This window comes from Natrix helvetica, assembly GCF_964273705.1.
Source record: "Natrix helvetica genome assembly, chromosome: 1".
NCBI lineage: Eukaryota > Metazoa > Chordata > Lepidosauria > Squamata > Natricidae > Natrix > Natrix helvetica.
Window position 1 is genome coordinate 10,497,959 of NC_138548.1, and position 27,263 is coordinate 10,525,221.

Below are 27,263 nucleotides of genomic sequence, written 5' to 3' on the forward strand. Positions count from 1 at the left end.
GCCTCTTTCTCCTCTTACGTTAACAATTGTGTATATTTTTTTAATAGAATAGAATTCTTTGTTGGCCAAGAGTGATTGAACACACAAGGAATTTGTCTTTGGTGCATATGCTCTCAGTGTACATAAAAAGACAAGATACATTCCTCAAGAATCATAAGGTACAGCACTTAATGATAGTCATAGATTACTAATAAGCAATCAAATTATACTAGGAAACAAATAAAACAATATAAATTTTAAAGATACAAGGTATAAGATTCAAGGTTATAGTCATAAGTGGAAAGAGATAGGTTACTAGGAAGGAAGAGAATAATAGTAGTAATACAGCCTTAGTAAATAGTTTGACAGTGTTGAGGGAATTAGTTGTTAGCAGAGTGAGGGCGTTCGGGGAAAAATCTCATTGTGTCTAGCTGTTTTGGTGTGCAGTGCCCTATAGCATTGTTTTGAGGGTAGAAATTGAAACAATATATGTCCCGGATGTCTCTGTCTCTGTCTCCCTCCCTCCCTCTCCCTCCCTCCCTCCCCCCCCTCTCTCTTTTGAGTACCATATTTTCCGGAGTATAAGACACACCTTTTTCCCCCAAAAGAGAGTGAAAATCTGGGTGCATCTTATACACTGAATACAGCATTTTGGGGGGCCCGAAACCCCACCCTCTTCACCAAAATGGCCATGCAGAGAGTTTGGGAGACCTGCAAAGTGGGGAGGGCAAAAACGAGTGAAAAACGAGTCATTTTTTGCTCGTTTATGCCCCCGTAGCTCCCAGGAGCACTCTGGAATCCTCCTAGAGGCGATGCATGCCGGGTTTTTTGGGAAAAAATGGGCCTGTTTTTTGCTCATGTTTCCCCCCCTCCTCCTCCGAGCCCACAAGAGCACTTTGCAGGACTCTCAAACTCTCTGCATGCCCCGTTTTTCACAAAAATGAGGCTTGCAGAGGGTTTGGGAGGTCTACAGAGGGCAAACTTTTTTTAAATTTACCTCTTCAAAATTTTAGTGCGTCTTATACCCCGAAAAATACGGTAGTTCCAATTGCTAGGTTGGCAAAGCCAGCTTCTGCCAACTTAGCAGTTCGAAAGCATGTAAAAAATGCCAATAGAAAAATAGAAACCACCTTTGATGGGAAGGAAACAGCATTCCGTGCGCCTTCAGCGTTGAAACGGAGAGGACCGCTGCTCCCTAGAGTCAGGAACGAATAGCACATATGTGTGAGGGGAACCTTTACCTTTATGTAGATGACCACTAAAGGACAGCAAAGAGTTAAAAGTTTCCGCATCACTTGGTGTTTCTATTAAATTGCGTGTGGACAATCTAGAATTTGTAGGACGGATTCCAAAGAAAAACGCCAAGAGAGACGCCAGGACTTTAATAAAAGGTGGGGTTTTTTTGAAGTTTATTAAGAAATTGCCCATAAATATTTACAACTCCGGGAGGATATGACCCCAGTCAATCGGGTAAGTCCTAACTGGCGGGGAAGGTTCATGTTCCTGAACTTGAGTCACAAGGAAGCTAGGAAACACGGGCCCTTTTATCTTTTATCCTGGCAATCTTATAGCTTTTCCCCACTCCTGGTTCAGGAATAATTAGAAAGGGGAAATCAATGTTAGCATTCGCCCTCAGTGGAAAGGAAGAGAGTAAGTAAGCACACAATTAGAAACAGGCATGGGAAGGAATACCTTGGCACTAGCAAGCTCCTACAATACAATACAATAGCAGAGTTGGAAGGGACCTTGGAGGTCTTCTAGTCCAACCCCCTGCTAGGCAGGAAACCCTATACCGTTTCAGACAAATGGCTATCCAACATCTTCTTAAAGACTTCCAGTGTTGGGACATTCACAACTTCTGGAGGCAACTTCTGTTCCACTGATTAATTGTTCTCATTGTCAGGAAGTTTCTCCTCAGTTCTAAGTTGCTTCTCTCCTTGATTAGTTTCCACCCATTGCTTCTTGTTGTACCCTCAGGTGCTTTGGAGAATAGTTTCTCAACCGTGGTTACTTTTAAAATACATGGATTTAAACTCCCAGAATTCCCTAGCCAGCATGCAGGGGATTCTGGGAATTGAAGTCCACACATCACATCTTAAAATGCCCTGTATTTTGAGACACTCAAGACCTTGGAAAGAAACTTTCTGAAACCCTCCAGATCTGTCTCAATAAATCAAATTTCAGCTTTCGGTCCACTGATGTTCAAATTGGGTACCCAATCTGCCAAAATACTGGCCATTGCTGAGAAATTCTGTTTCTTGGATTGATTTGATTAGCTTCTTGAAGGAACTAGCAGACGAGATCTCAGAACCACTGAATTATATCTTTCAGAGATCCTGGAACACCGGGGAACTACCAGAGGACTGGAAAAGAGCTGATGTGGTTCCCATCTTCAAAAAAGGGAAAAAATTAGATCCAGGAAACTACAGACCTATCAGCCTAACCTCAATACCAGGAAAGATTCTGGAAAAAATAATCAAGCAACGAATTTGCGAACACCTAGAAGCAAACAAAGTAATAGCCAAAAGCCAACATGGATTTGTCAAAAACAGATCATGCCAGACTAATCTTATTGCATTCTTTGATAATGTGACAAAATTAGTGGACCAGAGGAATGCCGTTGATATAGTTTACTTGGACTTCAGTAAGGCTTTTGATAAGGTAGACCATAACCTACTACTAGATAAAGTAGAAGAATGTGGGTTAGACAGCATCACCACCAGATGGATTGGTAACTGGCTGACCAACCGCACTCAACGTGTAGTTCTCAATGGAACTGCATCTACATGGAGGGAAGTATGCAGTGGAGTACCCCAAGGCTCTGTTTTAGGCCCAGTACTCTTCAACATCTTCATCAATGATTTGGATGAGGGAATAAATGGGGAACTCATCAAATTTGCAGATGATACCAAGCTGGCAGGAATAGCCAACACTCCAGAAGATAGGCTTAAGATACAGAAGGATCTTGACAAACTTGAACATTGGGCACTATCTAATAAAATGAAATTCAATGGTGAAAAGAGTAAGGTTCTACATTTAGGCAACAAAAACGGAATGCACAGGTACAGTATAGGTGATACCATACTCAGTAGTAGTAACTGTGAAAGGGATCTTGGAGTCCTAGTGGACAACCATTTAAATAGGAGCCAGCCGTGTGCAGCAGCTGCCAAAAAAGCCAACACAGTTCTAGGCTGCATCAACAGAGGGATAGAATCAAGATCACGTGAAGTGTTAATACCACTTTATAATGCCTTGGTAAGGCCACACTTGGAATACTGCATTCAGTTCCGGTCGCCACGATGTAAAAAAGATGTGGAGACTCTAGAAAGAGTGCAGAGAAGAGCAACAAAGATGATTAGGGGACTGGAGACTAAAACATATGAAGAACGGTTACAGGAACTGGGTATGTTTAGCTTAAGAGAAAGAAGGACTAGGGGAGACATGATAGCATTATTCCAATATCTCAGAGGTTGCCACAAAGAAGAGGGAGTCAAACTATTCTCCAAAGCACCTGAGGGTAGAACAAGAAGCAATGGGTGGAAACTAATCAAGGAGAGAAGCAATTTAGAACTGAGGAGGAATTTCCTGACAGTGAGAACAATTAATCAGTGGAACAGCTTGCCTCCAGAAGTTGTGAATGCCCCAACACTGGAAGTCTTTAAGAAGATGTTGGATAGCTATTTGTCTGAAACGGTATAGGGTTTCCTGCCTAGGCAGGGGGTTGGACTAGAAGACCTCCAAGGTCCCTTCCAACTCTACTATTGTATTGTATTGTATTCTGTTTTATATTAAAAACAGAATAACAGAGTTGGAAGGGACCTTAGAGGTCTTCCAGTCCAACCCCCTGCTCAGGCAGGAAATGACCATTTCAGACAAATGGCTGTCCAATTTCTTCTTTAAAAACTTCCAGTGTTGGAGCACTCACAGCTTCTGGAGGCAAGCAGTTCCACTGGTTAATGGTTCTCACTGTCGGGAAATTTCTCCTTAGTTCTAAGTTGCTTCTCTCCTTGATTAGTTTCCACCCATTGCTTCTTGTCCTGTCCTCAGGTGCTTTGGAAAATAGCTTGATTCCTTCTTCTTTGTGGCAGCCCCTGAGATATTGGAAGACTGTTATCATGTCTCCCCTAGTCCTTCTTTTCATTCAACTGGACATACCCAATTCTCTAGCAAAGGAAAACACTCAGTTTTACAAAAACCGTATTACATATTTTGGGGTGCGGTTTAAAAAGGCACAACATGGTCGTAGACCGAAGGAAGAAGGCATCGTCAAGTATTCAAAAGCTCATTGCAGCTCAAATTTGACGTGACATTTACCGTGGCCAAAATGGGGAGGTGGTTCCCACAACCGTTTGTTTAGTGACTGTTTGGTTACAACATCACTGAAAATAAATGACTTATGACCGATTCTCACACTTAGGACTATTGCAACATTCCCATGAGTCCTGTGATCAAACTTCAGGCCCTTTGCAACTGACATGTATTTATGACAATTGCTGTCTCCTGTGATCGCCATGTATAATCTTCCCAGCCAACTTCCAACAAGCAAAGTCAACGGAAGCCAGATGTGCTGAACAACCGTGTGGTTCATTTTAACATCTGTAGCGATACACTAAAAACGATGTCAAACAAGGACGTACAATGGGGCAAAACTCACTTAACAATCTTTGTTGTGGTCTGCCAGCGGGCAGCATAGCTGGCAGCAGACTCGGACAGTGAGGAGGTTGGGGAGGAACATGGGCCAGTCCTGGAGTCTGGGAAAGGCTCTGAGGAGGGCTCTGTGTCGGAGGCAGAGAGGGGGCCGGAGCCATCTGACAGTTATCAGCTGCTTTCAGAGTCAGACATCAGTGGGGCAGAAGAACAGCTGGAGCCTGTTTTCAGTGTGCGCATGTGCAGAGCTGCCAGATGAAGGGAACAGCTAAAGAACAGGGGCGACTTGGGACGATGAATGGCCCCTCCCAGAGGAAATAAAAGAAGAGCAAAAGGGGAGTGGAGCTTGCAGGAGACAATTAGTTTGCTTAATTGCTCTGTGACTCCCCGAGACTCCTTGCCAAGTTTTGCAGATATCCGCCTGGCAGCTCTCCAAGCCAGAGAAGGTCTGTGACCGTAAATCCTCCCTTGAAAGACTTTGCTGGATGCGAATGAGCAGAATTCACAGCAAATGAATAAAAGTTTTTTTTTTGCTGGGACAAGGAGTTGGCTTCATGCTCTCGGGGAAGCCTCGGTCCAGAACAACCTTGCCTTATTTGACAATAGAAACTTGGTGCTCAATTGTGGTCGTAAAGTCGCAGACTGCCTGTGTAATGTGTTTCACTCAATAGCAACGTGAGACCAGAAACCCATCTGAATTGGAAAACAATGCAGAGAACTCATCTAAACCTGGACAATCTAGGGTGGGGGGCGGAGCGGGGGGGAGAGAAATAGGAAGAAAAAGTGTTCACTTCCTGCTCCCAGTTCATGGTAACAAGTCCCTCAGTCCAGACTGGGCCCAGCGCCAAAGGGAAAAAAGAACTGAACCAACCCCATCGTACTTATTTTGACGGGAACACAAACTCTTTTCATTCGAAGCAGTGACAGAGGTCAGCACTCAAGTCTCCCAAATGACCTTTTTTGTGTCATTGCTGATTGCACAGCAGCCTTGTGCGGAATAACAAGGCAGGACCCAAAGCAGATAATCAAGGCTCCACTTCAGAATGGTTTATTATGTCGAGTCACGTACAGGAGGGCATCTCGTTAAAAAAAAAAAATAGTGAGCCCGACTCCTCTAACCAAGATATATTTATACATTTAAGAAAAGGTGTAGGGGGGGGAGAAGAAGCGTGCCTACATTTAGGGTGCGTCAAATTTGTCAGCGTTCCATTTCCAAACGTTAGGGGCGCTCAAACGTTGTGACATGCCTTGGGGATTGTAACGATATTTTTGGTTCCTTTTAATATAATTTAGACGGGCTTGGTAAGGAACTACCGAAGTGTCGTAACTTTTTAACATTTTGTTTGTTTCATTTCATGAGTTGTTAAAATTAATATTAAAACCAAGAGCCGCGGTGGCGCAGTGGAGAGAGAGCGGTACTGCAGTCTACTTGTGCTGATCACCGGCTGGCGGGCAGTTTGGCAGTTCGAATCTCACCAGGCTCAAAGGTTGACTCAGCCTTCTGTCCTTCCGAGGTGGGTAAAATGAGGACCCAGATTGTTGGGGGCAAGAGACTGACTTTGGATACCGCTTAGAGAGAGCTGCAAAAGCAGTGTAAAGCAGTATATAAGTTCTAAGTGGGAAGATGGGAGGCCAGTGAGAATGCAGTATTGCAGGGTGACTCTGCCCACTGCCAGGAGTTTGATCCTGACCAACTCAAGATTGACTTGGCCTTCTATCCCTTCCGAAGTGGGTAAAATGAGGGCCCAGATTGTTGGGGGCCATAGGCTGTCTCTGTAAACCATTTAGAGAGGACTGTTAAAGCACTGTAAAGCAGTATGTAGCCCTGGAAAAGTTCTGATAAGGTTTATAACAAGCAGGGGTAAACTACCATATTTTTCGGAGTATAAGATGCACCTTACCCCCCCCCCCAAAAAAGAACGTGGAAATGTTGCTGCATCTTATACACCGAATACAGCCATTTTGGGCCTCCTCTGAAGCCCCACACCTGGACCCCATTTTTGTGAAAAACAGCTGAAAAATGGGCCGCTTTTGCAAAAAGGCAAGCATTTTTGCCTTCTCACAGCCCCCAGAAGCACTCTGCAGAGCTGGGGGAAGGCAACAATGCCATTTTTGCAAAAGACGGTCCGTTTTTCACAAAAATGGGGGCATTTTTGTCTTCCCCCAGCCCTGCTGAAGCCTGCAGAGTGCTCCTGGGGGTCCGGGAGGGCAAAAACCTTTTTTTTCTTACTTACCTCTTTGAAATTTTGGTGCATCTTATACTGCGAAAAATACGGTAGATGTTAAATCAGCTCTTAAGGCTGTGTCAAATTTCTTAGGTTTCAAATTGATTTAAAGGATGTCATTCATCCTAAGAGCCTCGGTAGCACAGTGGTTAGAGTGCAGTACTGCAGGCTACGTCTGCTGCCTGCTGGCTCCCTGCAATTTGGCAGTTCGAATCCCACCCATCCTTCCAAGGTGGGTAAAATTGTTGGGGCTGTAAGCAGCTTAGAGAGTGCTGCAAAAGCACCGTGAAGCGGTATATAAGTCTAAGTGCTATTGCTATTCATCTGAAAATGTGATGTTCCTCACAGTCAAACGAAAAGAAAAGCCCCTCCCTGACAAACATGTCAGGCCTAACCAAAACCGTTTGATTGGCATTTGGAATTCTTCTCTTGATGGTTCCTCCCTTCTTTGTACAATTGAAGACAACACACTAATTTTGGCAGAGGAGTGGGAAAAAGGATCAAGGGGGGGGGGGGCTTGGTGCTCTCTGATCCCAGTGGTTTCCTTGCTGACGTCTCATTACCCTACTAGGTAACATCATCCCCCCTGACATTAGAATGGCTACGGATCTCCGCTCCTTCCACCAGAAACTTAAACCCCACCTGTTCCAGCTAGCCAGCTTGGCCTAATTCCACCATTCCCACCTCAGTTTTATTTCTAAATTTTATGATTGGTTTTATGGTCTGTTTTTAATTTTTATAAATTTGTACAGGGGTTGTTTAATTTGATTTTTAGCTATGTATACGATTGCCTGTATGGTTTTTAAATGTATTCCTGTACACCGTCCCGAGTCCCTCCGGGGAGAGGGGGCGGTCTAGAAATCTAATAAATTATTAATTATTAAATTATCCATTAAAGGGAACAGCTCCATTTTTGCCGGCTAGTTATACAAGTTGCTTAGGAAGAATTGTCTCATTTGAGCTTTTCTCAATGAGAGAACGTTTGGTCCTGGGGAGGAAAGCTAGGGCGAATCTAGACAGCATACTAAAAAGCAGAGATATCATCACCCTGCCAATCAAAAGTGGGTCTAGTCAAGGCGATGGTTTTCCCAGTTGCAATGGATGGCTGAGAAAGTTGGACCATAAGGAAGGCTGAGCGCCAAAGAATGGAGGCCTTTGAACTCTGGTGCTGGAGAAGACTCCTGTGAGTCCCTTGGACTGCAAGGCCATCCAACCGGTCAGTCCTAGAGGAGATCAACCCTGACCGCTCTTTAGAAGGCCAGATCCTGAAGGTGAAACTCAAAGAATTTGGCCACCTAATGAGAAGGAAGGACTCCCTGGAGAAGAGCCTCATGCTGGGAAAGATGGAGGGCAAAAGAAGAAGGGGACGACAGAGAATGAGATAGCTGGATGTAGTCACCGAAGCAGTGGACATGAGGTTAAATGGACTCCGGAGGATGGTAGAGGACCGGAAGGCCTGGAGGAACGTTGTCCATGGAGTCACAATAGGTCGGACATGACTTTGTAACATGACAACTAAGAGAAGACGGCCATTGCAAATCTCGCAAAGTCTTTGGGGACCCTGAGAAAAGGGAGGGGAGGGTCATTTATAAACACACTCCTTTTCACCCACCCTCTGGCCCTAAGAGTGCAACCTGCGGACATGCTTCAGCAGGTTGGACTTGTGATTGAAAGACTTGGGGCAGTGCTTGCAGCTGAAGGCGGGGTATTTTTGATGGGTGCGCTGGTGCTGCAGGAAGGTGGAGCGATGCGTGAAGGTTTTGGGACACTGGTCGCAGCGGTGGGGACGCTCGCCCGTGTGAACCCGCTCGTGTTCCTTAACCGAGGCTTCCCACTTGAAGCGCCGGCTGCAGTGGGCGCAGGCGAAGGGCTTCTCTTGGGTGTGGATCCGCAGGTGTTTGACCAGGCAGGAGGTGCGCTTGAAGCGCTTGGGGCACAAATGGCAGGGGAAGGGGGCCTCGTCCGAATGCACCTTGGCATGCTTGTCCAGGTCGGCCCGCAGCTTGAACCGTTTCCCGCAGATCTGGCAGCGGAAGGGCCGCGTGGCCGAATGCACCAGGCGGTGCTTAATGAGGTCGGCACAACGGGTGAAGGTTTTCTGGCAATGCTGACACTGGTACGGGCGCTCCCCCGTGTGGATGCGCTGGTGCTCCCGGAAATTGAACTGGTGTTTGATGTCTTTCCCGCAGATGTCGCAGTGGTGGAGCTCCAGGTCAGGGGTGACCGCTTGGGGACGCTTCCTCTTCGGCTTCCAACCGGCCTTCTTCCTCCTTTTCCGCAGCCTGGTATTGGGAGGGCTCACCCGGGGGTCCATGAATGGCCTGGAGAAGCGGGACAAAGGGCCACAGCACACCGTTAAAGGCTTTTTCACAGAATTCCTACGGCCAAAATCTTTTGTGGACTGGATTCACATCATGAGGTTCACATTCACTGAAAATGAGTGAGTGAATACGGATAGTTCTCGACTTAAAGGTAAAGGTTCCCCCGCATGTGTGTGCTAGTCGTTCCCGTCTCTAGGGGGCGGTGCTCATCTCTGTTTCAAAGCTGAAGAGCCAGCGCTGTCCGAAGACGTCTCCGTGGTCATGTGGCCAGCATGACTAAATGCCGAAGGCGCACAGAATGCTGTTACCTTCCCACCAAAGGTGGTTCCTATTTTTCTACTTGCATTTTTTACGTGCTTTTGAACTGCTAGGTTGGCAGAAGCTGGGACAAGTAACGGGAGCTCACTCTGTTATGCGGTGCTAGGGATTCAAACCGCCAAACTGCCGACCTTTCTGATCGACAAGCTCAGTGTCTTAGCCACTGAGCCACCACGTCCCTTGATTTAATCAATAGCTAATAGAAATACAGCAGAATTGATTATTGTGCATCCTTAAGGTATCTTTTATGATCTTTTTCACTATAGGACAGTGTTTCTCCACTTTCTAATCTCTTTCAAATTCAAGCCACTCACTTTTTAAGCCAATTGGCCACCTCCTCACACTCATGTCTCCGCCCACCTGCTCCGAGCGGGCTCCCCCAGCCAATCATTTATCTTTCTCCTCCTTTTTATCCACCCTATTGGTCCCTTGTCCTTCTTTCTCCAACTTTTTGCGGAGTTCGCAGGAGATTGGAGTGTCGAGATCTCATTTCCCCTACATGGATATTTTCCCCCAGCACATTACCTTCCCACCAAAGGTGCTTCCTATTTTTCTACTTGCATTTTGATTTTCCAGTTGATTTTCAGATCTGCTGCACATGCACAGGGGGTGGGACAGATGTGGGAGATGTATGTGCATGGGGGGCGCATATGGGGGGGTGAGGCTGCACTGCATTATGGGTACGGGCGCAGGCGCTTTTTGACACGCGACGACACCAAGGTTAGCCATCGCTGCAATATGGTATTCACCAGGGTGGATAAAAATTGATTTTTTTTAAAAAAAAAATCCCCAAAATCAGATTTTTTTACAATTTAAATCGGATTTGTTTTCATTTTTATCAAATTTATTTTAATAAAATGCTTTTGGAGTAAAATAAGTTGATCCAAAGATAGTTTTCTATTTAAGATACATTAATAATTTAGTTTATTCAGCATGAAATGGAGCTTAGCTATGTAGCGTGAGGCTGTATAGTCTGCAATATTGAGACTGTCGGTGAATCAACTTCGGGTCCGAGGAGGAGCTGCTGTGGGACAGAGATGACAGTTGCTTTTTAAAAATTATGATTTAAATTGACTTGATTTAAATCAAATCCACCCTGGTATTCACATATGCTGGGGGGGGGGGGGAATATCCACATAGGGGAAATGAGATCTCGACACCTCAATCTCCTGCGAACTCCGCGAAAAGTTGGAGAAAGAAGGACAAGGGGCCAATAGGGTGGATAAAAAGGAGGAGAAAGATAAATGATTGGCTGGGGGAGCCCGCTCGGAGCAGGTGGGCGGAGACATGAGTGTGAGGAGGTGGCCGGTTGGCTTAAAAAGTGAGAGAGGCATGGCTTGAATTTGAAAGTGATTAGAAAGTGGAGAAACACTGTCCTATAATGAAAAAGATCGTAAAAGATACCTTAAGGATGCACAATAATCAATTCTGCTATATTTCTATTAGCTATTGATTAAATCAAGGGACGTGGTGGCTCAGAGACATTTTTCTTCTTCTTTTTCTGTCGATTAACCTGATGTAAAAACATACTGCTGAAGTAATAACATGCCCCGTAGGTTGCTGGCAGCACCAACAGTTAAATAAATAAGTACGTATAGAGGACAGGGTGGCTCAGTGGCTAAGACGCTGAGCTTGTCGATCAGAAAGGTTGGCAGTTCGATTATCCCTAGTGCTGGGTAATGGAGTGAGCTCCTGTGACTTGTCCCAGCTTCTGCCAACTTAGCAGTTTGAAAGCACGTAAAAATGCAAGTAGAAAAATAGGAGCCACCTTTGGTGGGAAGGGAACAGCGTTCCGTGCACCTTTGGTGTTTAATCATGCCGGCCACATGACCACGGAGACGTCTTCGGACAGGACTGGCTCTTCGGCTTTGAAACGGAGATGAGCACCGCCCCCTAGAGTCGGGAACGACTAGCACATATGTACGAGGGGAACCCTTACCTTTACCTATTGATTAAATCGGGGTTCCCAACACCCAGGCCGTGATTTGTTCACAACCGGACCGCAGAAGCGGTGGGCGAGTGTGCCGACAGCTCCACTTGCGGGCCACAGAGGGCAACACCGTTTGTGCAAACGGCAAAAATGCATTCCCACCGCTCCGCAACTTTCATTGCATCAAACAAAAAAATCATGTGTGTCTGTGGAATCAACATTTATGGCCACAGAAAGTCCCTAAAAGTCTGCACTTCACATGTGACACTTAATGATGTCCTTTACTGAAAATACACACCCTAAATTCGACTTTGTTCAAAAACAAACAAAGTTGACGTCCTTTAGGGCACTACACAATGAAATAAGACAGCATTAGGAAGAAAGGGGATTTCTTGTACATACTTCCCTACGGAGATAAAGTTATTTCCAAGCTTATCACCTCCTCGTTTCTGATTTTGTCAACCCAGCTTAGACGTAACAGCCTGTAAATCCACAGTTCAAATGCTTCTGGTTTCTTCAAGTGGTTTTCTGTCAGAGACCAACTTTCCACAGCAGGATAGAAAAGATGCAGCATCTGACAAGCCTGATTTTCAGTCTCAGACTTATGTCATGATTGCAATGCATTAAGCTATATTGCAGTTTCCCCCCCAATGGACTTAACAGTTCCGATTCTTATTTGAACTTTTAGCCTTTGTCATTTTTTTTTCCAAAATAGCTTTTATTCAACATTTCTACCTTTAAAAACAGAAAGAAAACCACAACAAAAAGAAAGAAAAAAACAAGACTAACATAACAATATAAAGCAGTTATGCAGCCTTCTGTATCGGCATTCATGTTTATAGTTCTCCATTCTACATTGCCTTCCTATCGATGTTAACTTCTCTAATAATGTAATAACAGTAGTACTAACATTTGTAATAATCTTAGTTGTTCATATCTCCATTATATTTACATTGTAGTCAATACTTTGAGCTTGATAGTAATTAGTAACTTTAGATAATTTTTATTCAATAGTTTAGAATTTAGAATTCTAACTATTTAGAATAGTTTAGAATTTAGTTTAGGGAAAAAAAAACCAGTTTTGGCTTCTGTTTTCTAGCCACTTATAAATTCTATTCCATATTTTATGAAAATCCGATTCTTCCCTTTCTTTTAATTCCAAGATCATTTTGTCCATCTCTGCACATTCTAGTACCTTTCTTAATTATTGTTTCATCTGCGGGTGTATTGATTTGTTTCCTGTTTTGTGGGAAAGCAATCCTAGCTGCAGTGAGTATGTGTAGTATTACGTATTGAAATTGTCCGTTTCAGATTCTTATTTGAAATTTTAGCCTTTATCATTAGCGTTTTTTCAAAGGCGATATTAGTATTTTTAACATGGGCCTCTTGTCTAACTGCAGTAAGGCATGTTTTGCTTCTTAGCCAAGGACATTTCTTTTGGTAGGCGATAACGGGCTTTATCAGTCACTAAACAATAGTGTGTATCTTCAGAAAGTCCTTGAAGGCACTTGTAAGGCTAAAAGCCACCAAAGGGGAAATGGGGAAAACCCATAAATTTGCTACTTGTGGAATGATATCAAGAATTCACTGTTTCCTGTTGTTCAAGTCTCACATGTTCTCAACGTTTTATTGTTTGATCACGTGCTGTCTGATGCATTACATAAAGAGGTTGTTGTCGACGTACAACCATTTTTAGTGACTGTTCAAAGTTACAACGGCACTGGGGGAGGAAATGACTTATGACCAACTTATGACCGTAGCATTTCCCAGGGTCGCGTGATCAAAATTCGAGGGTGCTTGGCATGTATTTATGAGAGTTGCCGTATCCCGGGCTCCATGCGATCCCCTTTTGCAACCTCCGGACAAGCAAAGTAGAGGGGGAAGCCTGATTCATTTAACAACCATGTTACTAATTTAACGACTGCGGTGACTGTGTTAACGACAGTGGCCAAAAAGATGGTAAATTGGGGTAAAACTCGCTTAATAAAAGAGCTGCGGTGTGGCACAGTGGTTAGAGCGCAGTACTGCAAGCTCCGTCTGCTGACTGCAATTTGGTAGTTCGAATCTCACCAGGCTCAAGGTTGACTCAGCCTTCGGTCCCACTGCCATCAGTTCGATCCTGACCAACTCAAGGTTGACTCAGCCTTCCGTCCTTCCAAGGTGGGTAAAATGGGGAACCAGATTGTTGGGGGCAATAGGCTGACTCTGTAAAACCACTTAGAGGGGGTTGCTGCCAGCGTCCTAGGTATTAAGCAAGTATCTTCTTAAAATATTATTATCAATAATATATTATTGTTGTTATTGTTGTTGTTATTATTATACTTATTTCTTTTCTTCATTAAACATGAAACTCAGTCAACTGAACATTCAAAAATGCATCACAAATACCAGTGACTGGTGCTAATGGTTGATACGGGTTGCTGCCAGCGTCCTATTTAACAATAACAATATATTATTGTTTGTCGTTGTTGTTGTTATTTGCCGCCCATCTCGTTGCAAGGTGAGATGGGCTGCAAAGACTCTCCCAAAGGCTCCCCTGCCCATTTCTTCCGAGAGGGAGGAGACCGTTGCAGCGCAACCCGCCACCCCAGCGACCTCACCTACTTTCCGGCATCCAAGCGCTCCAGACTCGGCTGTCCCGGGCGCCTTAACTCTCGCGAGACTTCCTTCGCGGAAGCAAGCCGACACGGGAAGAGAGTCGAGACGGCGAAGCTAGATGGGGAAACGTCGCGTCAGGGGATATTTCCCACCCACCCCATAGGTTTCCCGACGAAACTTCCGGGTTTAGAGACGTTAGAGCCCTAGAGCGGTTTGATTTCGGAAACGGAAATGCGTCCGCACTCCCGCTGGAGACGGAAACAGGATGCTGTCTACTTCGCTTTATGGGCCTGAAGGGCCACTCTGACCTCTTTTTATCTCTGTGACTGCTCTTTTTTACCTCTATGGCTGAAACGCTTTGGCACGCTTTCACAATGAGGTGCGCTCGCACCTCAGTTTTAGGTGGAGAATGGCAGTAGGTCCCGCTCAAAATTAATCTCCCTCTTGCGGCTTTTGAAGCCGGTCACGAGACAAATTCTTGCTTCGCCGCAGGTTCATGACCTCATACCGGTCTCTGATTGCCCAATAGGGAAAACTATAGAGAGAGCACTTCCAGGGAGGGAGGGAGCGTCGAAAGAGGGGACCCTTACTTAAGATGGTGGTCGAATGGATCTCAGTTGAGATGGCAGGCCGCAAGAAACAGTGCCCTCAACCAAAATGGCGGCCAATGAAAAGAGACGCTCTTCCCCCGCGGCGGCGGCACCGGCACCCGGGACCGATCAGGGCCGTTCGGCCTTGTCAACGAACGGCGTCGCCGAGGGCGAGGCGGAGTTCCTCCTGCAATCCGGCGTGACCGACATGGTGCGAGAGGCTCTCCTAAAAGTGCTCGAAGCCCGGCCGGAGAAGCCCGTGGATTTCTTGGCCGGCTACTTCGAGAAGCTGACGCAGTGTAGCCCGGAGGCGGCGGCGGCGGAGGCCTTGTCGGACGGCGGGGACCGTCAGCGACAGCTGCGTCTCGACCGGGCCTTGTGGTATCTGGGCCTGGCCCACCATTCCCACAGGTGGGGGCGCAGAATCCCGCTTGCGAGTGACGGGACTACGACCCCCATAATGCAATGGGTCGAGCCACGGGCGGTTCTAAGAGTCCCCGCCCGCGGGACTCTCTGGGAAATGTAGTTTTTTTCTCTCTACAGCGGCCGAGCATGGAGGTGTGGGGGACACACAGCAAGGAAATGGAAATAATGGATTTGTTCTGGGCCGCCTCAGGAACTTTGACAGCGCTTTAATTGTCGGTTTGGGCTAACATGGGGAGGCCCTTCTGGAGCCCGGTAGACAACAAACCTCGGATCTTGTGTAGCCCATTTTGGCCAATTTAAATCCTCCCTCCTCACATTCTCAATATCTGATAAAGGGAGCTTCATCTCCCAAAAAGCTGGCGCCTTTATACAATAAAATTTGTTACTCAGAAAAGATGCTACCAGAGCCCTCCTGATTTTTTTTTTTATTTTGCTGCCAGCGAGGCAATAATGCTTCACCCGTTTCACAATTATAGTGCATTCATTATCAAACATGTATTTATTCTATTTTATTTATGTAGTTTGTCACCCATGTACAAGATAACAGGAATAGGAATAACTATGAATAAGAATACACAAAGTGGATACAAATAAATGGGGACAGTTGGGCAGGGACATTAGGTATGCTGGTGCACTTATGCATGCCCCCTTTACCGACCTCTTAGGAATGGGGTGAGGTCAACAGTTAAGCAGTTTAAGGTTGAAGCTGTAGGGGTTTAAGGATGTAACAACGGAGTTAGGTAGAGCATTCCGGACGTTGACCACTCTGTTGCTGAAGTCGTATTTTCTGCAGGCGAGTTTGGATCAGTTTACCATGAGTTTGTATCGATTGTTTGCCGGTGTATTATTGTGGTTGAAGCTGAAGTAGTCGTTGACAGGTAGGATGTTGTAGCAGACAATTTTGTATACTATGCTTAGGTCAGACCATAGGCAGCGTAGTTCCAGATTGTCCAAGCCCAAACTTTCAAACCTGGTGGCGTAAAGGGTTCTGTTGTGAGCAGAGAAATGGAGTATTCTTCTCCTGAAATACCTCTGGACTCGCTCAATTGTGTTAATGTCTGATATACAGTGCGGGTTCCAGGCAGACAAGCTGTATTCGAGAATTGGTCTGGCAAAGGTTTTGTATGCCCTAGTTTGCAGTACAATGTTACCGGAGAAGAAGCTTCGCAAGATTAGGTTAACAACTCTTAATGCCTTTTTGGCAATGCTGTTACAGTGAGCTCTGGGGCTTAGATCATTTGAGATGAGTACCCCAAGGTCCTTGACAGAGTGGGGGTCATCTACGAGGTCGTATCCACCTAGCTTGTATTTGGTGTTCAGGGGTGTTTTTTTTTGCCAGTGGGTAAGACAGAGCATTTGTTGGTTGAGATTTGGAGTTGCCAATTGTTTGACCATTCAGACACATAATCAAGGTCGTTTTGAAGGGCAACAGCATTGTTGGTGGTGTTGAATAATTTTATATCATCAGCGAAGAGGACGCAGTTGCTTTTGAGATGATCACAAAAGTCATTTATGTAAATTATAAAGTATAAAACATAATTCATAATGATTAAAATGTTAAAATAATGTATAGTGTAATGCACGATTAATCATAAGAAAGAATTGCAATTTCATCCGCTAAAATTATTACATCTTAATAAACGGAGAAACAGGAAGCATAGTCGGTGACTAAGAATGTTTTACTTCACTATTCCATATGCTGGATATTTTTTGAGTATAAAGAGGGGAAATATTACATCTCTGAAGACTTAGATGGTTTTCGAGACTAAAACTATTTAAAAAGCATGAGGAAAAGTGGGAAAAGAAAAGATACCTTGTGTATTAACAAAGGAATTTTACAGAGTAAAATATCTTGCTTTTGCATCTTATAGGAAAATCTAAAGATTAGTTAGAAGAAATTCAATAGGTTGTGTTAGCCGTCACCCAGAAATATTCCCCTTTATCTCACCATTTTTATAAACACCAGTATCCATCAATGAAATACTATATTTCATGAACCACGACCACAAGATCTATGAATAATATTAATTTTAATTGATAGCCAACTCTCTGGGTGAAATTATTACACTAATTTCTTTAATCCTCTGCTTTTTATTTGATTTACCGCAAGTCACAAATACTCCGAGCATATTTTTCTTGGCACAAAGCAAATTTGATATTTTTTCCCAGGGCAGTCTTCCATTTTTATGCGTAGAAGTAACAATTAGAACAATTCTACCATATGTTAATGTATTTATAAAACGAAATATATAAGACTTTTGTCGCCTGAGATGTATAGATGTTAGTTGTCACATAAAGTAAGCAGAAGCTTTATTGGCAAATCTGGTATGTATATACAGATAGTAGTCCTCAACTTAACAAGCACAATTTGGACCAGAACTTCCACTGCTAAGCCCACAGTTGTTAAATGGGTTGTGTCTGATATTATCACCTTTTTGCCATGGTTGTTAAACGAATCACTGCAATTGTTCAGAGAATCACGATGTAGCTAAGCAAATGTAGCTTCCACCCATTGATTTTGCTTGCGGAAGTCACTTATCGGAAGCCAAATGTGGTCGCACATGGTGATCACATGACCTGGAACACTGCAGCTGTCTTAAGTGCATACCAGTTGCCCCAATTTTGATCACTTGATCATGAGGATGTTGCAGTGGTTGTAAATGCGAGAATTGATTGAAAGTCACTTTTTTTCCGTGCTGTAATTTTGAATGGTCATTAAATGAACGTAGGACATCTCCTAGGAAGAAATACAGAAATGTTTTGCCAATGCTTGATCCTATTTACGGTAGTTGTTTGAAATTGATTAGAGTCATTGACGCCTAGAAAAGCTCCGCAAAGCCGATGCCATTTTCTAAAGTTAAAAGAAAGCTATAATTAAGTTCACAATGTCTTGCTTTTCCCAGGTAAAATTAAATTGTCCTGCATTAACAACAAATACTGTGGGAGAAAAGCGATAACGGTGTAATAATTATACAACTTTAAATGTTTTCGTCAACCGTGTGTGTTTTTTAAAAAAATTAGTTTCCAACCATTTCAAACTCAAAACGCCTCACTTTGAGTCCAAAATATCTCTTACTAGGTACAGAATGACTGTCTGGAGGGGTTTGTTTTTTGGAAATTTTCTTCCCAAATACTGAAAACATTTGTTTTGCATCGGATACACTTTCAGACACCCCAAACCCTTTCTTGACTTTTGAATTAGAAATGGCTGAAACTAAAACGGTTAGCCTAGCCCCAAATAAGTTCTTTAATTCTTTTTTTTCTCTTACTTGTCCTAATAAGTTTTTTTTACTTCGATGAAGACCCGATATGGAGCACCCATCAATTCAGTCTATCATTTCTCAAAGTAATACAGTGCAGTTCATCTTTCAGCTTTAACGTGATCTAGGCCAGGCATGTCAAACTCGTATTGTCACATGACATATGATTTTTTTTCCCCTTTGCTAAATTGGGCATGGGCATGGCCAGCCGATGATGCTTCTGGCCCGTGGGCAACAAGTTTGACAACCCTGTTCTAGGCTCTGTTTCAGGGTAGGCATCCTGGATCACCAGTTAAAAGATGCTGGGCTTATCCCCTGTAAAGCTGTGACAGCCCAGGTTTGAGACCCAAGTGCTATGCAACAGGGTGAGCTCCCGTTATTTGCTCCAGCTTTGGGCCAATCATCAGGAGACAGGGAGTTCTTGTCCCACCTTCATCATGAAAGCTGGCTTGGTGGCTTTGGGCCAATCATCAGGAGGCAGGGAATTCTAGTCCCGCCTTCGTCATTGACGCTGGCTTGGTGGCTTTGGGCCAATCATCAAGAGACAGGGAATTCTAGTCCCGCCTTAGTCATTGACGCTGGCTTGGTGGCTTTGGGCCAATCATCAGGAGGCAGGGAATTCTAGTCCCGCCTTCGTCATAAAAGCCAGTTGAGTTCCTTCACTCTCTCAGCCCAACTCACCTTACAAGATGCTTGTGGGGAAAATAGGAGGAGGGAAACATGCTGGAAATATCCACCACCTTGAGTTATTTGTAAAAATAATACAGGTGGGATGCAAACAAATAAATCCATAAAAATCCAGCTTGGGCGCCATCTGGCAGTTCTAAGTGCCTTACTGTCAACAACCCATCGTGACCAAAACTCACGCACGCACGCACGCAGACACACTCATCAGTCTGTGATTTAGGACTTTGCTGCTCCAAGACCATCCCTTAACGTTGTTGATTTTCCCCCACCCTCCTCTTCCATTAGGACGGCCTTTAACAACAACGTCCACTCCACCTACGATGCCCTCAGTGCTGGGGGCAAGGGCAAGAAACCCGGCGTGGACGGGAAGACCTACAGCGAGCTCCTGCGACTGCTGTGCCAAGAGAGGGGCGCCTCGGAGGAGACCTTGCAGCCCCTCCTGCAGAAGGTCTCGTGCCGTGACCACGAGGCGGTGCCCTTCGACATCTTCCGCTACGGTGTCCTCACCTGCCTGATCCTCCTCGAGTTCCTGGCCAAGGCCGACGGTCTCTACGACGCCCTCGACGACGGTTCGGGCGCCGCCGATAAAAGGGTCTGCACGGCTGTGCTGGGCACCCTGGAAGATGCTCTCCACGTCACCGACGTGTCGCCTCCCATCCGTTGCTTGGAAGCTGGATCCAAGCTCAGGCCGGACTGCTTGGCGATGGCGATGGACCGGGCGCTGTTGGAGAGGAAAGCCAACACGGCCATGGAGAAGGACGAGTTCCTCAAGAGGGCCTCCTCCATCTTTGTGACAAAAGTGAAGTCCGTCCACTGAGCCCCCCCGCAGGGAAAGGCGGGGGTTCTCTCTGGCTTTCCTGAGGGCCAGAAAGATCTGTGATGCTACAGGGTGCAAATGGACACGGGCGTGGTCTGTTTTGGGGGTGTGGGCAAGGGGGATCCCCAGAATCGGTTTGCTTTCTTCCGTTCAGCAGGGCAGCTCCCCTCTAGGGGCAGGGGTGGCGAAATATGGCCCCTTGACGACCTGTGGACTTCAACTCCCAGAATTCCTGAGCCAGCATGGCTCAGGAATTCTGGGAATTGAAGTCCACAGCATGGCTGGCTCAGGAATTCTGGGAATTGAAGTCCACAGTTGCCGTAGTTGCTCACTCCTGCTCTAAGGTATGCCCAAAGCCTGGCCCGCAGTCTTATTATTTGTTTACTTATTTACTATTGGTTCTTATTTATTTACTTGTTTAATTATTGACTAGATTTCTTCAAGAGCTCAACGTAATAGATACAGCACTTCTTCCTCCTATATGTGACAACTTTATATTATTGTTTCTTATTTATTTACTTATTTACTTACTGTACTTACTGTACTTACTTGTTTACTTACTGATTAGATTTCCTTCGAGAACTCAAGGCAGTAGATGGAGCACTCCTATATTTTAGCACAGTGACAATTTTATAAGGTCGATGAGGCTGGGGGGCGAGATAGGCTGGTCGAGTCACCCAGGAAGTTTTTGAAGACGAAGTTGTTCTTTCCTACAAGGGCTTCCCCGCTGCCTTTAAGCCACCCAAGTCCTTGGGCATTCACGATCTGGGGTTGATTTGGGTCTTTTGTGGGACCGGGTGGGTTCTTGGGGGTGACTGCAATGGGGAAGGGCAGTAGGATTAGGTCTGTGTATCCAGGCATAGGAAGGAGGGGTGTCCAACCTTGGCAACTTTTAATACCTGTGGACTTCAACTCCCAGAATTCCCCAGCCAGCCATGGTTGGACACCCGTTATAGGACACCCGTCAAGGATCTGGTGGGCAATTTGGCCCTAGTTGCCATCTGAATGGGGCAGAAGGTTGGGCTTTGGACTATATTGTCCTCATGCGGCCTCTCCCTGCGTGCAAATCCTGGATCACACCTTGGTTTTCTGAGGAGTTAAGAGATAGACATAGAGTTGGAAGGGACCTAGGAGGTCTTCTAGTCCAACCTCCTGCGTAAGCAGGAGATCTTACACCATTTCAGACAAATGATTGTCCGGTTTCTTTTTGAAAACCTCCAGCGATGGAGCATTCACAACTTCTGAAGGCAGGCTGCTGTTCCACTGGTTGATTGCTCTCATCGTTAGAAAATTCCAGAATATGCCAGAAGGGACTCCTGGAGTGCTATGGGAAGATGACTCTGAGTGAGTCTAATTGAATCTGGGGAAGGGCCCATATTAGAGATTCCCTTGTGAGTGGAGAAACATCAATATTTCTCCATCTTGATTGCATTCAGAGATACCCATCCAGTGGATGCCCTGGTTCCTACTGAATTGGGGCAGGCCAGAGGACCTGCAGGTCTGTGAAAAATATTCTAGCTGCCTGGTAGGTAAAGTCACTCAAATCTGGCCCAAGGCCAAGGGGTGCTTGAGGTTCAATCTTATTGTGTAAACTGGGAAGAGTTTGAACTGTTGATTCTTTTTTTCCTGAAAAGTTTTATTTTTTTATTCTCTTACATACCATTTTAAGTATACCTTCACATAACTATTTTTCTTCTTTACATTTATCATTCTTATACATTTGTTATTCCATTTTATTGGGTTGCTTTGTTTACCATCCCTTCCTCCTGTTGTAACGCCGCCTTATTTTCCCTTTCTTTTCTCCCTCCCTCCCTTCTCTACTTTTTTCCTTCCTCCTCTCCTTTCCCTTCCTTCTTCCCTTCCTTTTCTCCTACTCTTCCTCTTCCCCTACCTACTCTCTCTCCTTCTCTTCCTCTCCCTTCCATCCTCCTCTCCTTACCTCTTTCTTCTTTCCCCCCCATCTTCCTTTCATTCTCTCCTCTCTTTCTTTTCTATTATTATAGGTGTCTCTTTCAGGTCTCTGTTTATGGATGTAGGACTCAGAAATCCATCATAGCAGGTGTCCAAAATGTCTGTCTGCCTTACACAGAGTTTATTTGGCTTTTATACAGTTTTAACAAGCAACAAGAGCATAGGTAGCAATAGGATTATCGTTGGCTTATTCTCCTTGGCAATCTCTAAGACCATCCCAGCCAGGGTAGAATCTCACGTAACTCCCTGGTAGTGCCTGGTTCTACTAATTAAGTGAGCTCATAGACAGTTGAGGTAATCGGTTACTAAGATATAGCAGTTTGCTGCGCATGTCTGCACGTAACCTTTGTATAACCTCTACAATGTTTCCTTGGATGGTATTTCTGTTGATTCTTGAGGACATGGAGAGGGTACTCCGTGGTGTTAGCACAACCACCTGTCTGCTGGCTTTGGAGTCCCTTGGGTCTTGAAAGTGGCAGGGAGGTTGAGGCCTTGCTGTAGTGTTTTTTACATTGATGGAGGGGTAGGGGCTCTGACCTCAAAAGAGATGGTAGCTTGCCTCCTCAAGAGGCCCAACACTATTAGATAACCACCAACCATCTCCAACCTTTGAGAGAATGGTTGGACCGTAGCTGCAGAGAACCTTGGAGGAAGAATATTATGTAGACCTGTATCAGCGGGATTTAGTATGAAGAGGGTCTGGGTGATACTTGTGGCAAAGCTGGGATGGTGGTGGCCCATCCATCCTTGTGCTCCTTGATTTCTTGGCAGGGTTTAACCCCATCAATCACGGTATCCTTCCACACTAGAAGTTGGACATTGAGGGCACTATTTTATGACGGTCATCTTCCTTCAAGGCTACTGTTGGTGATCGAAGGTCTCTCCCAAGGCCCATAGTCTCCTCTCCTATTCAACATCTACATAAAACTTGTAGATACGGTGATCCACTGGTGTAATTGATGACACCCAATTATATTTTTCAATACCAGTCCAGTGCCTGGAGGTTCTTACAGGTTTGGATAAGGAGGAAGTGCCTCCAACTCAGTCTTACCAAAACTGAGAGTTGTGGGGCCACCAAGATCCTAAGATACCTTAAATGAGATCACGCTTCTCTTTTTGAGGGTCAGGGGCAATCTGGAGGTCTTTATGGATTTACAGCTGCTGCCCAATGAGGAGGCGGACAAGAAGGACTTTGCCCCGCTTTATCTGGGGTGGCAACTGTGCCCTTTCCAGGATCAGGAAGCTTTTCAGATGGTCACTTTTACCCTAGTCCCCTCTTGACTTGACTGCTGCAAAGTGTTCTCATGGGGCTGCCCTTGAAGACGACTTGCCAGCTTCCTCGGGCCCAGAATGCAGTGGTGCAGATAAGTGACAGGGCAGCTCTGCTCCATCAGCTGACCCAGTCTCATCTCTATATCAAAAATGCAGGAACTAGAAAAAAGGAAATTATTCATTTAAATTGAAAAAGATTTAAGAACTTTTAATAAAGTTTATTAAACATACAGTATATCTATATCATTCTAGCCCAATGCCAAGATATTTCCAAGCAGCAAGTCATTCAGTGTGCCTGTCAGTCCCAGTGGGGGCACTAGAAAAGTTGGATAGTTGTTGAGTAGTGCCACATTTGCAGAAAATTATCCTCCTCTTCTGGGGGAAACCCCCATTTTTCCATGTGGTCTTTAGTTAAAAAGGATATTTAATTTAAAAAAAAAAGAACAATAAAAAGGATGTTGAGATTCTGGAAAGAGTGCAGAGAAGAGCAACAAAGATGATTTGGCTGGAGATCAAAACATACAAAGAACGGTTGCAGGAACTGGGTATGTCTAGTCTGTCGAAAAGAAGGATTAGGGGTGACATGATTCCAGTCTTCCAACATCTTGAGGGGCTGTCATAAAGAAGAGGGGATCAGCCTATTTTTCCAAAGCACCAGAAGGCAAGAAACAATGGGTGGAAACTAATCCAGGAGAGAAGCAACCTGGAACCAAGGAGAAATTTCCTAACAATGAAAACGATTAACCCGTGGAACAGCTTGCCTCCAGAAGTTGTGGATGCTCCATTATTGGGGGAGGAGGCTTTTAAGATAAGACTGGACAGCCACCTGTCTGAAATAGCATAAGGTCTTCTGCTTGAGCAGGGTGGTGGACTAGAAGATCTCCAAGGTCCCTTCCAACTCTTGTTATTCTGTTTTAAGTTCCAGCCAAACCAGTCCACAGTCTAGTTCGGTGTTTCTCAACCTTGGTGACTTTTAAGTCCTGTGGACTTCAACTCCCAGAATCCCCCAGCCAGCTGGCTGGGGGATTCTGGGAGTTGAAGTCCACAGGACTTAAAAGTCGCCAAGGTTGAGAAACACTGGTCTAGTTAAACATCTCCAAACCATCCACTCCTCCTCCAGGCAACTCCTCAAATGCTTCTGTCCCATTATGAAGCTGGCTTGGTTGCCAACGTGTTTCTGGCTGCAACTGAAGGAGCTGGCTATAACTTGAAAACTCCTTAAATAGCACACAGGCTAGTAATTTGAGGAACTACCTATCTCCATGATGGCGAACCCAAGTGGCACCTGGAGCCATGCCAGCTGGTCCGCGCAGCATCGCCCATTCCTCCCCGTTTCTGGCGCGCAGGTGGGGGCATCGATCAGCTATGCGCCAGTGCCAGAAATGCATGCACACCAGCCAGCTGATCGTTGCCTGCCCATGCACACCAGTCACCGGAAGACAAGCTGACTAGATAAATTCCTAGATAGGCTGCCCAGTGGGCATGCGCGCTGGGAAATGAACTTCCGGTTCCTGGCGCACACGTGCCCGCTGGGCAGCTTATCTTCTGGGTTGCCTCCCTGACGGCTGTGTGCGCGCATGCTCCCTTTTTCAGCATTTGGTGCCCAAAAGGTTTGCCATCCTTGATCTCTCTCTTATAGTGTCTGCCTGGCCCTTCCAAGCTTACAGCAGATTGCACACATTCCAGCTTCTTTATCAAACAATGTCAGTTATCAGGACCCTGGAAGCGTCTCTTTTCTGCCATGGTCCCCCCAGATGAGGTTCTCCCTGAGTTCCATCCATAATGGTATTCCAGAAAATGTGATTTTTCTTCCCTCCCAGGCCTTGGGGGGGGGGGGGGGCTAGAGTGACCGGAGCAGCCCTTGGAGGTTGTTGGTATTTATCCTTGCACTGTTGTTCAATTTTGTCCTTGTTTCCTTTTTTTTCTAGTGTGTTTGGTTTTTTTTGCTTGGTATCATTCCTATTTATATGTATTTTTTTTTCCTTCATTCTGTTCCATGTATGGGAGTCACCCAGAATCGTTCTGGAGTCGGACGGCATGAAATTGAATAAAATAAATAAATCTGCATCCTACGAAGACAGAATCCTCAGTTTTAGTATCTTCACCAACATCTACCCTACCCCGATTCTTGAGCTGAGAGGGAGGAGCTGGCCCAATGTCAGCAAATGGGCTTCTGTGGTTGGGACTCGAACCCAAGTCTTGCCACTCCTACTCCCAACTTTCCTCCTACATCTGATTGGTTCTTAGGTTTAGAGGGAGGGATTTAGCCCAAAGTCGGCCAATGAGGTTCTGCGCCTGAGGGAAGATTAGAACCCAGATCTTCCCAATCCTACTCTAGCCACCGAATAAATAAAGTAATTTTTTTTTGAAAGTGGCAAATGTCAAGTTGGTTTTTAAAAAAATTGTGGAGGCATTTGATTTGATTGTTTTTAAAGGACACAATAGAAATCATTTCCTTTTCACTGGAAAAGTCTAGCTCTTTCCTTGTCTAGACTTTTCCAAGCTTCAAAAAGATTTCAGTGCATACAGAAGCAGAATTATTTATTCACTTTGATCTTTTCCCTCCCAAGATTATATTCCTGCCTGCAGCTTAAAATTCTCCCTGCTTAATCAAGAATTTGGGGTTCGGTAGCATTGTGACTCATTCTTTGGCCAGACGCATCTTATATTCTGACACCTAGATAAACAAAAGTTTTTATCTAGTCCAAACAGTCATACGGACCGTTCAGTGTCTCAGTCAGATAAGACCCTGGTTTGTTTTTTTCCCCTCCCAGGTTTTTCTCCGCATTCCTTACTCATCTGAAGCCTGTTTAATCTTTTTTCTTCAGTTGGGAAAAGTTTGTAGACTAGCTGGCGACGGTTAAGTGTCTATCAGCAAAACTCTAAAACAAGTGAGGTGAAAAGGAATGAGACTGAAACGGAAGAAGAAATGAGAGAATTCAGCTTTCAGAGACTTCATCTTTTTACTCAGTGGTTGCCTTTGGATCTGGATTAGGATCTGGACTACTGTTGAGCTTAGGACATTGTGTAACCCACCCCCACCCTCACCAAGTGGGATAACACGGTTGTTAAATGAATTTAGGAATATTTTGAAGGTGAGAAAGGAGGGGCGTCTATGGGGATTCTCAGCCATCCAGGTCCGTGCTTATCCCAAAAGGTGATTTTCTCCTAATGGCCATTGGACCTCCTTGATTTCTCACGAAGGCGTTTCACTTCTCCAGGAGCTTCTTGGATGAAAAGTGAAACTTCCCTAAAACAACGCCCTGTTGCCGTAGGAGGAAAACACCTTTGAGAAAAGCTTAGCACGGTGGTTCTCAACTGCCAATGTTAGGATTTAAATCTTGAATTAAATTTTGGGGTCATCCGTGGTCATGGTCCATGGCCACAAAAGGTATTGCAAGGGGATCCGTGGTGAAGAAAAGGTTGAAAACCACTGGCTTGGCACATTTTGGGGGCAATCCCCAAAGGTGCTTTTGCAGGAGACAACTGGACTTCCTTAAGTTTTTCCTTGAAGACGTTTCGCTTCTCATCCAAGAAGCTTCTTCAGCTCTGACTGGATGGAGTGGGGGAATGGAAGGATTTATACTCCTTTCAGACAGCTGGTCGTTTGCATCCTTTGAGAGAGTCGCTGAGGCCACTTGGAGGTTTTATCTGCTGTTGGACTACAATACACCCTCCAGTCAGAGCTGAAGAAGCTTCTTGGATGACAAATGAAACGTCTTCAAAAGAAAAAACAGAATGTACAGAATCTCCATAGACTTTTAGCTATGCACTTTGGGAGGAACACTCTTTGAATGGTGGAGTATGAGAGTATGAACGGATTTTCCAGAAAACAGGTAGACTACAGGAACCAATTGCGCTTCAGTTTGAGATGCAGACAACACAGGCTCATCCCCAACAAGCCTGTGCCTGTCTTCCACAGGGAAGGAACTGTGGAAAGTTATCACCCAGCCCTCTCCCAGAAAAATGAAATATCCTAGGAAATATTGAAAAGGCAGAATATTACATTTCCCTGGATGTGAAAAGGAAGAAACATGTTTTAAATTGAGAGTAGCTCCCTGTAGCTTCCTGCCTCCACCCACTTTGTCAATGGGCCATTAAGGTGGCCAAGCCAGTCCCTTGACATAATAGAGTTCTCCCCTTCAGCTCTAGGGGGATGGGATTAAGGCATGATAATATTGGCCCTTTACCCAACTCCCCACATGGCATCTGAGAACTCAAC

General features: G+C 45.1%; 2 protein-coding genes across 3 annotated transcripts; one reads left to right on the top strand and one right to left on the bottom strand.

Annotated features, from left to right (window-relative positions):
* Positions 1–5,662: 5,662 nt before the first annotated feature.
* Positions 5,663–14,151, bottom strand: LOC309384181 (uncharacterized protein). Its single transcript, XM_081937395.1, has 2 exons — positions 14,025–14,151; positions 5,663–9,172 (listed from the first exon to the last, which is right to left on the bottom strand). The coding sequence occupies exon 2, from the start codon at positions 9,163–9,165 to the stop codon at positions 8,473–8,475; it is 693 nt and encodes a 230-aa protein (XP_081793521.1). The 5' UTR covers positions 9,166–9,172; positions 14,025–14,151; the 3' UTR covers positions 5,663–8,472.
* A 458-nt stretch (positions 14,152–14,609) lies between these two features.
* On the top strand, positions 14,610–25,396 carry TPGS1 (tubulin polyglutamylase complex subunit 1). 2 transcript variants are annotated; one of them, XR_014175964.1, is made up of 3 exons: positions 14,610–15,019; positions 19,267–23,981; positions 24,108–25,396. XR_014175964.1 is itself a non-coding variant. In XM_081960117.1 (2 exons), the coding sequence occupies exons 1-2, from the start codon at positions 14,676–14,678 to the stop codon at positions 19,796–19,798; spliced, it is 876 nt and encodes a 291-aa protein (XP_081816243.1). In that variant the 5' UTR covers positions 14,610–14,675; the 3' UTR covers positions 19,799–24,045. The 2 variants fall into 2 exon arrangements, 1 of the variants encoding a protein (XP_081816243.1); XM_081960117.1 differs by lacking the exon at positions 24,108–25,396 and having other exon boundaries at positions 19,267–24,045.
* The last annotated feature ends 1,867 nt before the right edge of the window (positions 25,397–27,263 follow it).